The sequence below is a fragment of the Eretmochelys imbricata genome, chromosome 8, assembly GCF_965152235.1.
Source record: "Eretmochelys imbricata isolate rEreImb1 chromosome 8, rEreImb1.hap1, whole genome shotgun sequence".
In the NCBI taxonomy this organism is placed as follows: Eukaryota; Metazoa; Chordata; order Testudines; family Cheloniidae; genus Eretmochelys; species Eretmochelys imbricata.
In genome coordinates, this window is record NC_135579.1 from 63,970,058 (window position 1) to 63,985,490 (window position 15,433).

Sequence of the window (15,433 nt, forward strand, 5' to 3'; positions counted from 1 at the left end):
ATTTTTAATAGTTTGTGTTGTTACTCTTGGACTTCCTCTAGAGGGAATGTCCTGGATGACCGCTATGCATTTGAATAGCTCGTGAAATTGTTTAAAGTTGTCAGCCATGGTAGGTGGAGGTAGCATAACGGTTACATCTGGAAAAGAGGAAGAGTTATGTTCAGGTGACACTGTTTCGGGGGCAGTCTCTTCCTCTGGTTTGTCGGCCATCTCCTCCGTGGCTCCTGTTGTTGCCAGCCCTGGGGATACAGGAGGGGACCGGAGCTGTGCCATAGGCGGCAAGGAGGTCCGAGCATATTGGGCTTTGTATGCTGCCCCTGGTGGCCACTGCATCATGAATGCCATTTGGGGACCCATCTATGGGGGTACATACCATGGAAAGCGAGGTTGTGACTGGTGGATTTTATGCCATGGTGTGCCTCCAGTAGGTTTCCATTGAGGTGTGGGCAAGCCCTGTGGTGAAAACACTTGCTCCTCTTGGTCCTCGTTGTCACTGTCACTAAACATTGATGGTGCCATAGGCAAGGTTGGTTGTGTGATAGGTGATCCCTTGGTGCCAAGGAGAGGTGATCCTGGCACCAAAGCAACAGTGATGTCCTTCTGCATCAGGAATTGTTGTGGTGCCAATGGGTGCAGTACCGATGTCTTAGTAGTAGGTATTGGGTGTCTAGGAGTCTTCTGTTTCACCTTTGTTGGGGCCAGTGGCTGCAGTGCCGAGGAAGGTTGCTGCGCCGAGACTCATGTCGGCAAGAGTGATTGTATGGTTGGCACCATCTCCGACGCGGGTGTCGGTACTGTCGGTGCCGAGGAAGAGACGTGGCATGTTTGCGGTCTCAACTCCTTGTTCTGATGACCAGTGTGTCAGGTACTGGAGGTGCCAGGGAAGTCGTAGGTACTGACTCTCGGGGCCATCGGCACTGCTGGTAATGACCTTTTCTTTCTGTAAGGTTCCCGCCTGGGAGAGCTCAAGGCTCGCTTCCTCTTTTCTTGAGAGGATGGAACAGCGCTCTTAGTCAGTTCAGACTGAGTTGGGGAGCACTTAGGGGAAGGCTTTGGGGTGCCCTTCCCATATTCAGGTTGGAGTAATTTCTCCATTAGGATCATTCTGAGGCATGCCTAGCTCTCACCTTCAAATTGTTGCAGTGGATGCACTTGGATGGTATATGCGTCTCCCCGAGGCACCTCACGCAGAGGGAGTGCCTGTCGGAGCGCAACATAGCCTCCTTGCAAAAGCCACATCTTTTGAAGCCAGGGGAGCCTGGCATGGCTAAAGTAAAGTCCCAAGTGGACCAACATTTTTTTTTAACATGGTTTGTGCTCCACAGAGAACCGTGAACCTGGAAACGAAGAAAACTAACATTTTTTTCTCAACTAACAACTAACTAACTTATCTATGGAAAAAATTTAAACTGAGCTAACAATTATCTATTTTTTCTATCTTGAGGGGAAGAAGCTGTTGCAATGCCCCGAGCTCCATCTTCAGCCGAGGGCAGTTGAGAAGGAACTGAGGGGGTCGGGCTGTGCACACGCTGAAGAGACTCCAACAGCGCTGTGAGACAGCTACTGAGCATGCGCAGCCATACCAGACTATAAATCTCCATCAACGGCTCCGGGACACACCATCACCTGAAGTGGAGCACCCATAGGGACAGCACTCGAAGAAGAAGGAATTTTAGCCCAGGTCAGATTGTATGTTACCTTAGGGTTCTTTTGCCTTCCTCTCCAGCTTTTTTGCCAGAATTATCTGGATACATCTCACTTAATTTCTCTGCCATTGTGGGATCCTTGGACACTGGCGCACCTCTGTCCCTCCTATTCTCTGCCTTTAGCACATAATAGTCTGGTCTCCCGTGGGCAGTAATACTTGGGTGTCATTGCAATTGATAGGTTTAGTGTGTGGGTGGTGTTGGAGGCCTGTGCTATACAGGAGGTCAGACTAGATGATCTAGTGGTCCCTTCTGCCCTTAAACACTATGACTCCATTAAAGATTGTGAGATACAACAGAGATGGGGCTATAAAAGTACCTGGCATTTCTTAACTTTTGAGTGCTTGACCTGAAACCTTAATGTTCTTTTAACATGGCTTTGTGTGTGTGGTGTAGTTTGTTTTTTTAAAAAAGTACATAAAAATAGAAAGTCCATCATGTGGCATCTTATTGACACCCACATCAATCATGAATAGAGTTGGGACCGTTAGATCAGCTGCACAGACCTCTGCCATTTGAGTTAATGGAGTAACTGGTAGCAACGGCAGGTTATCATCTATATGAACCAGCGCTAGGTGGGGATGAGACAAAATCTTTCCCAATGTGTTTCACAGATATTTGCTTATAAGATTATATTTTAGTCTTAGGACTTACTTTAGGAATAGTGCCCACCCAGCCCCGGTTCCCCTCTCCCTGTTCCCTGTCTGATCTGGCTCCCCCTTGTGTCTCCCCCAAGCTCCCCACCAGCACCCACAGATTAGCTCCTGGCCCCAATCTCTCTTTCCCTTCCTCCACCTCCTCATCTGCTCCTAGTCCCTCATTCTTCCCATTTAGATCCCAAGTCCCAATCTCCCCCCATCCTAGTTCCAAGTACCAGTTTCTCCCTTCCATCTCCCCTTCTTGCCAGCCTCCAGTCTCTCCTCCCCTCAGCACCATGTCCCAATATACTTCTTCCCCTTCCCTAGTCCAGCTTGTACCCCCTCTCTATTGGAGACAGGGAGTTTTGTGAGCATTCATGGCCCGCCATACAATTTCTATTCCCCGATGTGGCCCTCATGCCAAAAAGTTTGCTCACCTCCGGTTTAGAGAATTTCAGATTATTCCAGTAATTTAAAAGCAGCAAGTTATTTTTCCTATGCTTAGGCATATAAACAGATATAGGTTTTAATGATTAAACCAGTTGTTTTTTTCAAACTACTGATCTTCACTCAGACTAAAGGTAGATGCAATACTTGGTAATTATAATAATTAGAAAAGAACAATTTGTATATAAATACACAAGCTTACCTATGCAGTCAAGTTTGGGTGTCCATTCCCCATTGTTACAAGTTGCTTGCATCCTCTTTGTGGCATCTGTTTTACACGTGTACCTTATAAGTGTGTTGTGCTTATAGATCCTTCTCTCTCTGATAGTTTGTGGAAGGATTATAATCTTCAACTTCTCTGGAAGTTCACATTCAGCAAAATCATCTAAATTAAATCCAACACAAATTAAAATGTTCTATAAATCAAATGCTGTGTCAGGTAAATATCCATTTAAAGGCAGGCATTCAATTTGCAAATACAATACATTTGCATTACAATTGCATGACAATGTAATTAGAAAATTACATTGTAATGCAATTGTAATGCAAATGTATTGTATTTGCAAGTTGAATGCCTGCCTTTTTTGTAATTACAATGTAATTACAAAATTTTCTAATGCCACTCTGAGGTGGCACCAAGCATTCTCTCTTTGCTGGCTGGTTCTTGCTCACATGCTCAGGGTCTTGCTGATTACCATATGTGGGGTAGGGAAGGAATTTTAGCCCAGGTCAGATTGGATATAGTAAGGGGCAGATAGTTAGGGGTTTGAAGGGTGGGGGGTCTCATGAGTTCCCTGAGGACTAAGTTCAGATCCCATGTGGACATGGGAGGGTGTACTTCAGGGTAAAGGTTCTGGAGTCCCGCAAGGAAGCGTTTCGTAGTTGGATGTGTAAACGTCAAGAATCTGTCGATTTTGTCATGGAAGGTGTTAATCGCCGCGAGATGTACTTTGATAGAGCTCAGTGATAACCCTGAATTCTTTAGCTCTACAAGGTAGTCTAGCACCACTGGAAGTGGTGTAGTGTAGGGAGTAAGTCATTTATGTAGGCACCATGCGGAAAAACATTTCCACTTTTGTAGATAAGTTTTTCGCATGGAATCATGTCTGCTGTTCAACAACACGTGTTCGACCTGCTCTGAACAGGTTAACTCGTGTGATTAGAACCATGCTTGGGGGAGCCACGCTTTCAGATGGAGCTTCTCCAGTTGTGGGTGGAACATCTGACTGTCAGCCTCTGACAGGAGGTCTGGCCTCATTGGAAGAGTTTGTGGAGGATGAATTGACATAACCAGCAGGTAAGGGTACCAAGTCTGTTTGGGCTATGCTGGGGCAATCAAGATGATCTTGGCTTTGTCTTTCCTGGTCTTGCATAGGAGTCTGTGTATTAGTGGGATCGGTGGGAATGCATACATAAGTGTCTTGTCCCACCGGATTAAGATAGCATCCCCCCGGGGACCAAGTCCCACCCTGAAACAAAATAGTGGGCATTTGTGGTTCTGTGCTGTAGCAAATCAGTCAGTCGATGGGAACTCCCATTGATAGAATATCTGTTGTAAGACCGTAGGCTTCAGTTCCCATTCGTGCTCTTGTAAGAACCGTCTACTTAATGTGTCGGCGGTGGTGTTTTGGCATCCTGGTAGGCAAGAAGCTGAGATGTCGATGTGGTGCTCAATACACCAGTTCCATAGTTTCATGGCTTTGGTGCATAGGGAGAGGGATCGCACCCCACCCCTCTTGTCTGTTGATGTAGAACATGCATGCAACATTGTCTGTCATCACTTGAATTGATTTGTTTCTTATGAGTGGTAGAAAGTGAAGACAGTGTATCTTACTGCTCTGAGTTCTAGCAAGTTTATGTGAAGGCATGTTTCCAGTATTGACCACCTGCCTTATATCGTGTGGTGGTCCAGGTGTGCCCTGCCCCCAAGCCCAGTAGGCAGACATCTGTTGTGATCAAGATTGAAGAAGGTCTGTGATGAAAGGAAACACCTATGCAGACGTTTTCCGGTCTTGTCCACCATTGTAGGGATGCTAAAACCTTGGTCGATGGTGTTAACATCATGTTGAGGCTGTGTTTGGTGGGTTTATACTGAATGCAGCCACCTCTGAAGACACCGCATGTGGAATCTTGCGTGTTTTACCACGAATGTGGTGGCAGCCATGTGTCCTAGTAATTGTAGGCATATCCGTGCCCCAATTCCTGGACAGATGGATATGGTGTCTATGAGATGTTTGATGGTTAAGAATCTGGCATGAGGTAGCGAGGCTCTGGCTTGAGTTGAGTCCAGGTGTGCCCTGATGAATTCTAGTTGTTGTGAGAGTGTCAGTGTGGACTCATGAAAGTTTATTTGCAACCCAAGTTTTTGGAAGAGGATGATGGTCAGTCATGTTATTGTCTCTGTCTCTATGTATGAGTATCCCTTGATAAGGCAATTGTCTATGTAAGGGGAAATTATGATCCCTTGTTTTCACAGGTGAGGTGTGACTACTGAAAGGGTTTTGGAGAACACTCTTGGTACAGTGGAGAGTCCAAATGGGAGCACGCTGTATTGACAGTGGTCGTGTCCCACTGTGAATAGGAGGAATCATCTGTGAGCCGGATGTAGTAGAGATAGAGGGAGTAGAGATAGGGAGGGAATGAGGCTTTGAGGCAGGATGTGTTTGTATGGCTGAATTTTGTTATGGACGTTGATGACTCAATTTTACACATGCTATCTTAATTGATGTTCAAGCACCCGGAGCTACCAGACAAACTGTGCAAGCCACTCCATGGAGGAAGGGGTGGCAGAGGGGCAAGGTGGAGCCATGGCTTTAACCCACTTTGCAACACCCAGAAGTGCTGACTAGGTATAGACAGAGGAACATGCTTCATTTTCCCAAAAGATGGTGTAATGCACACACAACTCATGCCTGGTAGAGAACTGGAGGAAAGATAGGATTTCCTGGAGCACAACTGCTGCTGGATTACTTGGCATCCACACTATCCCCAACACAGACCAGACCAAGTGGCTAAATGTCACAATTTATCCATATCAGGTGGAGCTAAGAATAACATATTTTATTAAATTTACCCGATACCCTGGATGATAAAATCCCATTTATAATTGCTTGTAACTTTGTTAGACTTTAACCATTTGGATTGAAATTGTCCATGTCTGGTGTCTGCCCCAGCATCATTTTTTGTTTTGTTTTGAAAAGTTTAGGCTGGAATGGTTTTGCTGTTTCAGAGACTCATGTTTGAGTAAAATATTCTGTTTTATCCATGGTAAGTTATTGTTAGAGCTGTTTTGTTGAGAACCTCTAGCACTTCCATGGTTTGGAGCAGGGACTCAAAATTTGGCTGTGGGGTCCACCTGGTGTCAAAGATATACCTTTTGCTGTCCTAAAAAAAATGCACCCAAATTTGGCCATGTTATAAACCTATGAAAGGCAGAAAGTCACAGTTTGTACAGGTTTAGAGCTTGATTATTCTCTGAAGATTCCATCTGTACTGAACATGCTCAAGCACAAGTTGGCAGGGGCTGAGCAGAACTTTCCTTGCAATTGCGTTTCTTGGCTCTAAGGGGCCACACTCATGCCAAGCACTGTGACTGTGGGTATGCCTACATAAGAGTTGGAAACTTGTAAATTCAAGGATGAAGAGACATACTTTAGCTTTAGCTCCAATCAAACTAGCACATTAAAAATAGGAGTACTGTGGGGGCGGCACTTGGGGTGGGGACAGCGTGCAGAGCCCCCTGGCTGCCCCTACACATAGGAACCTGAGGGGGGACATGCCGTCTGCTTCCCAGGAGTGGCACTGAGGCTAACAGGGAGCCTGCCAGTCCCGCTGTGCAGCACCGCCAACTGGACAGTCAACAGTCTGGTCAGCAGTGCTGACCAAAGCCCCCAGGATCCATTTTTGATCCCTTGGTATTCTGATAAAAAAAAGAGACACCTGGTCACTGTACATACAACAAACAGAGGTGATAAACAGCAGTCAGGGGCTCGGTGAAGAACTTTGAAGGTCACTGCAATATGATTGCACAGTTACTCAGATCAAAAATGTGCATTGTCATGACAAGTCACCTGCTAGGATTGGTAATTTTGCATGTATTTCAGGCAGATGATAATAGTAATATGTCTACAGGTTTTTAATGATCTGCTCAATAGAACATGACTGTTGCTTACTGTTAGAGGTACATCTTGGAGTAGGTGACCAGCCATTCTTTGTGCATGTAACTTTGGCTTGCAGATTTTCAGGAAAACACACATATGAAATTTCATCACCTTCTTTGTAGGTGGTCAAAGAGTTAAATATAAATTTACCATTTTCCAAATGACCAGGAGAACACTTTTCTAAAGAAAAAAAAGATTAAATTCGGTTAGCAAATGGAAGTCAGGCATTTAACAAATAAAAAACAAAACAAAACAAACCCCCCTCTTCAAAACTAGCTATTTATCTGAAAAAAAAATCTTTCAAAGAAGACCTTCTTGTTGCATAGTACTCTCGTACTTTATACTGAAAAGACCTTTATTTTCAAATGTGAATCAAAGAGCTTGATTTTTCCACCAGCCTGAAACTTGTGATATCAAGTGTGCACAGGTGTAAACAATTGCACAAGATGCAAGGCAATGAAGAATTGGGTCACCCAGGCCAGATTCTCAATTGGTGCAAAACAGCAAGCTCCATCAACCTCAATGGAACTACACTGATTTACACCAGCCAAAAAATCTTGCCTAATATACTTCTTAAGTAGTGGTGTCTGCACAGATTCATTTGTAGCATTAGCCTCCAGATGATGTTATCAATCATATTATTCCCTCAAGGTATTTTATTGACAGGTATCACTATGATGCTCATGGAATCGGTTTATTAAAACAAAAAGCATCTTTACAGAATCCAAACGATACAGGTGCTGAAACACCATGTAGGGAAATAGAGACCATTGCTGTGGATTGGGTTTGTGTTCAGGCTCAGGCACTAGCTGAAAAGTTCCATTAATCCAAAATAAAAACCAAAGTCAGGCACAATGGGATGGTTTAAATCATGCTATTGTGATGGAAATCACATCATCAGCCCTGGATAAACAAGGTGACAGGAGAAGGCCGACAGCCAAAGGAAGTCTCTCTTACTTTCCTTCTACCCATGCTCAGTCACTGGAGTACCCTGATGAAGTGTAAAGGTAACTGTGTTAAGCCCTCCAAACTAAATTCATGTTTGTTTCATGCAGCAGATTGAAATGTATTATTCAGACAGGTTTGGGTTTGGGCTCTTGTTAGGGTTGCCAATTTTGGTTGGACGTATGTCTGGAAGTTTCATCCGATGACATACTCTTCAATTAAAGATTAATCTTTAATTCCTGTAGACTCCAGGGCAATCTGGAGGGTTGGCAACCCTGGCTCTTATTCCCTGCCACATTGTGAAACCTGATTTTTTCCCCTTCCCAATATTATCTAGCAGCATAACACGGTGCTCTTGGCTAGGGGCATTTTTCCCTTTCCTCTGAGCTCTCAGGGAGATCTACCATTTCCCACTCATTAGTTATCACCTAAGGATGAAACCCTGAACCTGGTGACCTCAATGGCAGTTTTGTCATTGATCTCAGTGGAAGCAGGATTTTCCCCCAAGGCCTTAAGGCCTCATGGTAAATTACTGTGGATCCCATTACCACTAACCCAGACTAAGCCAGGAGATTTGCTACAGAGCAACACAAGTTGCTCCCTCCTGCCAAGGGCTAAAGATGCTGCCTTCACAGCTCACTAAGCCACTGACAGCCTAGGAGCAAAGAACAAGGTTCGCTTTCAAAATTCTGATTCCCTGAATATTTGTTAACCTTTTTTTCCCCACTCACTTCCATGAGCTATGAATGCCAGGAAAGTGTGACTGGCAATTACAGTGCTACTGAAGTTGTGGAGTACTTGTGACTTTGCATTTTCTGTCAGGACACTGCCTATACTCAGAAAGCCTCCCACTGTGTGTACCAACTGTCCTTCTGCTTCAGATCCCTCATTAAAAATAACTTGCCACAAGAGTCTCTGAGTCTTGTGATCTTGTACTAGAATTGTCATCCTGTGTAATATGTTGGTCTGAATTCAACTGCAAGATGTTTGGAAAAGTAACTGTTCTTTTTTGTGCTTTGTGAAGTCCTATGCACTGTTTTATTCACAACTCCACACTTAAGGTTGTGATGAAAATATTTCCATTACAAGCATTGTTTGGACCCACTCCTCTCAACTTTTCATGGGAAGTAGCTTTTTCAAGGAGAAATTTTATAACTAATATAAGGTGAGTTCCCTGTCCTCCTCCCACTCTCCAAGAGGGGATAAACATTTTCAAACACCTAGATCTAAAAAGTGAGCCCTTTGTTAAAAGTAAAAATAAATAAATACATAAATAAATTAAATCAGATCAAAAACATACAAAACCCATTCACAATATTCCTGCCACTTCTAACTTGAAAATAAAACAAGCTACAAACTGAAAAATTCATACATAGGCAGATATTTATACATCTTCATGCCTACTTGTTAGAATTTCAGTTTTCATACTAAAATGTCATTGATTGTGTTCACACCAGCCAAACCACCCTGTAAAAGTATGATCGGGGGGGCATATAATTGCACTTTCTAGCTTCTTAGCACTTATAGTTTTAACTACTACTGAACTGCATTCTAAACTACTAGGAATGTGGGGAGAAGGAGGTGAGTCATATAGGTGCATTGAACTAGTGGAGTCTGGAGCAGGTCAGGGAGAGGCTTAGGTCATATGATGTCTATTCAGTGCAGCTCCAGTATAAAAGCACATTTGCTTTTTAATTTAATTAAAAGTTTAATTAATGTTTTTAGACTTTGAATTGTTGGTAATGAGGGTGCGAATTAGCGGTGTTCATTGCCATTGCTGGGTGCTAATGACAGAACTGCAGTATTGTTTTAACCTTGCATAAACAAGATGTCCAGTTGACCATTTCAAAGCAGAGCAGCAAAAGGGAAAGCTAAGTTAGAAAGAGAATATTGTAAGCAAGTTACCCAAACTTGCTAACTATTTTCTGTTAGTACTGCTTCAGAATTATCTTCCATGATGGTGGATCATCTCTCTTAGAAAATGATAATCAAAGCAAAGATATGAGTATGAACTTGTTCCCTCAGGAGACTTCAGAAGAAAAGGCAAGCATTCCTGAAATCAAGGACACAACTAATGATGAAAGAGATGACCCACTTTTTCTAACACCTGTCCATACAGAAGGTAGAATGAATAGTAGTGATAAAGAGGATGATGTTGCTGTTAGCATTGAACAAGATCTGGCTAAATAGCCTACTTTGATAATGGAACAGTTTTGTACTACAGGTATTGAGAAAGGACTGTTCTATTTTCAGAATCGCAATGACAAAGTTATAGTTTCTGAGTGTCAGTACAAATGTCAGAGATGGTAACTTTCACCTCTTCTTTTTAATGAAAACTACCAAATGGAGAGCATCATCAGAGGCATTGGTCGAAGCATTCTAAATCCACAGGAGCAGTATTCTGTTTTATGTGAAAACTCTTCATTGCCTAATAATCTTAGCAACTTCATAACCCCAGACTTTTCCAACTGGAAAAAAGCAGAGAAGACTTGCTTTCATGAAAACAGTGTGGAACATTGCAACGCCATAGCTGCATGGCTAGCATGTTCACAAGGCAAGAATCACATTGATAAGGAGATGGTACAGCTGTGTCTAACACAAACTGCTTACTAGGAAGACATTTTAAGGCATATTGTGACAGTTATTAAGCTTCTTGCTGAATGTGGTTTAGCAGTTAGAGGAACGGAGGAGGTTATTGGCTTTCCTCAGAATGGAAATTATCTAGATATTCTTGAAGCCATCATAAAATTTGACCAGTTTGTAAGACAGCATATTAAACACTGTGGAAACAAAGAAAGGTCACCCATCCTACTTGTCGAAAACAAACTGTGATGAGTTCATTGAGCTATTGGGACAAAAGGTTTTGGAATTCATTGTAACTGAAGTCAAACGGGCAAAATACTACTCTTTGATAGTAGATTCAACTCCTGATATTGCCCATGAAAATCAGTTCTCTGTCATTTTATGCTACTACTTACATGGCACCATAAGAGAGGATTTAATTAGGTATATACCAGCTGAAAGCCAGATGGGCAAGTTGCTCTTCCAGATCATGAACAGTTTATTGGATGCAAAGGACAATGCTATTGAAAACTCCAGAGATCAGTCATACAATAACACAAGTTATTTTAAAGTTATTTATTGGCTGTATTTTAAAGAATCCTTATTGAGGTTACACGGACAAACCATCCTGATGTGTAGAAAGAATAGTAAATATGGCAGGCGACCAGCTTGGCTTAACAGTGAAATCCTTGCTGATCTTAAACACAAAAAAGAAGCTTACAAGAAGTGGATGATTGGACAAATGACCAGGGATGAGTATATAAATATTGCTCGGGCATGTAGGAATGGAATTAGGAAGGCTAAATCACACCTGGAGTTGCAGCTAGCGAGGGATGTTAAGAGTAACAAGAAGGGTTTCTTCAGTTATGTTGGCAATAAGAAGAAAGCCAAGGAAAGTGTGGGCCCCTTACTAAATGAGGGAGGCAACCGAGTGACAGAGGATGTGGAAAAAGCTAATGTACTCAATGCTTTTTTTGCCTCTGTCTTCACTAACAAGGTCAGCTCCCAGACTACTGCACTGGGCAGCACAGCATGGGCAGGAGGTGGCCAGCCCTCTGTGAAGGAAGAAGTGGTTCGGGACTATTTAGAAAAAACTGGACGTGCACAAGTCCATGGGGCTGGATGCGTTGCATTCGAGAGTGCTAAAGGAATTGGCAGATGTGATTGCAGAGCCATTGACCATTATCTTTGAAAACTCATGGTGATTGGGGGAAGTCCCGGAAGATTGGAAAAAGGCTAATGTAGTGCCCATCTTTAAAAAAGGGAAGAAGGATGATCCTGGGAACTACAGGCCGGTCAGCCTCACCTCAGTCCCCGGAAAAATCATGGAGCATGTCCTCAAGGAATCAATTCTGAAGCACTTAGAGGAGAGGAAAGTGATCAGGAACAGTCAGCATGGATTCACCAAGGGCAAGTCATGCCTGACTTATCTAATTGCCTTCTATGATGAGATAACTGGTCCTGTGGATGAAGGGAAAGCAGTGGACGTGTTATTCCTCGACTTTAGCCAAGCTTTTGACACTGTCTCCCACCGTATTCTTGTCAGCAAGTTAAAGAAGTATGGGCTGGATGGATGCACTACAAGGTGGGTAGAAAGTTGGCTAGATTGTCGGGCTCAACGGGTAGTGATCAATGGCTCCATGTCTAGTTGGCAGCCGGTATCTAGCGGAGTGCCCCAAGGGTCAGTCCTGGGGCCGGTTTTGTTCAATATCTTCATTAATGATCTGGAGGATGGTGTGGATTGCACCCTCAGCAAGTTTGCGGATGACACTAAACTGGGAGGAGTGGTAGATACGCTGGAGGGTAGGGATAGGATACAGAGGGACCTAGACAAATTGGAGGATTGGGCCAAAAGAAATCTGATGAGGTTCAACAAGGACAAGTGCAGAGTCCTGCACTTAGGACGGAAGAATCCAATGCACCGCTACAGACTAGGGACCTAATGGCTAGGCAGCAGTTCTGCAGAGAAGGACCTAGGGGTGACAGTGGACAAGAAGGTGGATATGAGTCAACAGTGTGCCCTTGTTGCCAAGAAGGCCAATGGCATTTTGGGGTGTATAAGTAGGGGCATTGCCAGCAGATCGAGGGACGTGATCGTTCCCCTCTATTCGACATTGGTGAGGCCTCATGTGGAGTACTGTGTCCAGTTTTGGGCCCCACACTACAAGAAGGATGTGGAAAAATTGGAGAGAGTCCAGCGAAGGGCAACAAAATTATTAGGGGACTGGAACACATGAGTTATGAGGAGAGGCTGAGGGAACTGGGATTGTTTAGTCTGCAGAAGAGAAGAATGAGGGGGGATTTGATAGCTGCTTTTAACTACCTGAATGGTGGATCCAAACAGGATGGATCTAGACTATTCTCAGTGATAGCAGATGACAGGACGAGGAGTAATGGTCTCAAGTTGCAGAGGGGGAGGTTTAGGTTGGATATTAGGAAAAACTTTTTCACTAGGAGGGTGGTGAAACACTGGAATGCATTACCTAGGGAGGTGGTGGAATCCCCTTCCTTAGAAGTTTTTAAGGTCAGGCTTGACAAAGCCCTGGCTGGGATGATTTAGTTGGGATTGGTCCTCCTCTGGGCAGGGGGTTGGACTAGATGGCCTCCTGAGGTCCCTTCCAACTCTGTTATTCTATGATTCTAAGTAACATGTCTGAAAAGTATGAAGATTTTCAAGCTTATATCAAAAAAGAGTAAACCCACTAGCTGTGTACATGCCATGCACAGCTCTTCTCTGAACTTAGCTGGAACTTGCAGTATTGATTGTTGCATGGAAGCCATAAACATTTCAGTTTTGTTCAGAAAGTATCTTTTTTGTGGCATTGCCCAGGCGATGGAAGCTTCTACGAAACAATCTTATCAAAAGGAAACAAAGACCTCTCCCCTTGTCCTAAAAATCCTGTCAGGTATGAGATGGTTCTGTCATGCTGAATGTTGTAAAACAATTGTAGTGAAATATGAAGGCATTCAAAGTTGTTTGAAAGAAATGATGGACAATATCAAGGAAAAATGGTGAAACTCAGAGGAAAGCACAATTGTACAAGAAAGCGTGCAGCATGGAGACTGCTTTTATTAGTATTTTATGGAATGTTATACAAGAAAGGTTTAACAAAACTAGTGTACAGCTTCAAAAGCCAGGTCTGAATCTTCTTGTTCCTGTCAATTTTCTGACTTTCTTTGCAAACATTTGTCACAAGCTTACAAGTCTCACTTTGATGATTTTGAGGAGCAAGCAAAACAATTAGGAGGTTATGCTGATAAGTCCAACCACGAAGTACACAAACATACTCTAAAGCAAAAATTTCCTGATGGCAGAAGTGACACTGCTTTGAGGGAAAGGGAAATTCAAGGTTGACTGCTTTTGTGTTATCCTCCATAAGCTACGTTCAGAACTAAAAAGAAGAAGTTAATGGTATACTAATTATCCACAAGGTTTGGTTTGCTTACATTTCTTGATCAAATAAAGTGACGCGAACTACAGGGGAGATGAAAACATGCACTCACACATTTCTCAGTGCTTACCTGAATGATCTAGAACCTGAGCTTTTCACCAAATGACAAATATTTGAGCAATGTTTTCATGAATATTTACATTGCATTGAGACTGTATTTGACTATACCTATTGTCAGCTGTGAAGCACAGTGATCATTATCTAAGCTTGCCTTTAAAAATGTTGTCTTCAGTCAACTATGGCAGAAACAAAGTTTAATGCTCTGGCTACTATGTCAATTGAATAAGATTTATTTCAAACACTGTCATTTCAAGATGCAATAACTGAATTTGCAGCACTTAAAATTTGCAAGATGCCTGTCTAAATACACAGCATTTCATTTGACTCTTAATTTTCCATATTTTTATGTTTATCCAGGTAGTTTATTCTGTTCATTGTCTTTGATTTTCTTTTCATGATTATTCAGTAATATACATGATTTGTTGGTTGTCAAAAGCAGGGTACTTTTTTTGCTTTTATTAATAGTGTGTTCATGAAAAGGGGGCCTCCACTTATTAATCTGACCAATAGGAGAGTTGGGTTTTATTCCTGGCTCTGACACTAACTTGTGTGAATGTTGGCAAGTTATAACACCTTTCTGTGTCTTTCTCTTCCACCTTTTTCCTGTTTTGTTTATTTAGATTGCAAGCTGTTTGAGGGAGGGACTGTTTCTTATTGTGTCAGTACAAAGTGATGGGGATCCAATCTTGGTTATGCCTCAACTCACTACTGGAATACAACCAAACATCATTATTGTTATTATTATTATTATTATTAATTTCCAGGAAAAGTAAAAATGATTTCTGTAGAAATTTTTGTGTGTGTATATGAAGTACTACACACAATTGTTCATTATGATAGTAATGGTTGATGGTTTTATTTGAAGAACATAATTTTATGACCTTATGTAAGACTGAGAATTAGGCTATGTTTATACACAAGCTGTATAACTAATATTTGCCTAGTTAGGGGTATACAGATTATTATTTATATGATATTGATGTACCATACAATTTTCACAAGAGCCTACATCCCATTGTCACAACTGACTTGTTAAAGTTTCTTTCATTTGTAGTTTTGTATGATTTTGAAAATGACCAGAATTTGGCTAGTCTTTGTACAAATAAGAGGGAAGGTTGTATAGACAGTTATTAGATTAAGTTATTTGATGGATGGCCTGAGACTGCAAAGTGGAATGATATAGAAGAGTCTTCAGCTGGCTAGTTAGCTTTAAATCTGCTTTATATGGCTAGAGGGTTGCAAAGCAGACTTAGCATATGTCAGGATCACTAACTGTAGGCCTCCATATTCAGAGCATCTGGCAGTGGCACTCCACCCTCTTTGCACCCAAAGAGCAGCCCTGAAAAAGGGATAACATATGCAGCCTAAAAAGTAATCTCCAGGGCAAGCTGCAAAAGTCTTCTAAGAAACAATATATTCCCATACAGCATGAGAAGTGTGCATATACGCATGTGCACACAGGG

At 42.5% G+C, this 15,433-nt stretch overlaps 1 protein-coding gene across 1 annotated transcript in view; it reads right to left on the reverse strand.

Annotated features, from left to right (window-relative positions):
• The window catches only part of LOC144269569 (complement factor H-like), a 141,766-nt gene that overhangs the window by 106,619 nt on the left and 19,714 nt on the right, over positions 1 to 15,433 (reverse strand). Inside the window, exon 7 of the mRNA XM_077825351.1 lies at positions 2,994 to 3,176. Within this exon, the coding sequence (XP_077681477.1) occupies positions 2,994 to 3,176 (183 nt within the window). The remainder of the gene's footprint in view (positions 1 to 2,993; positions 3,177 to 15,433) is intronic.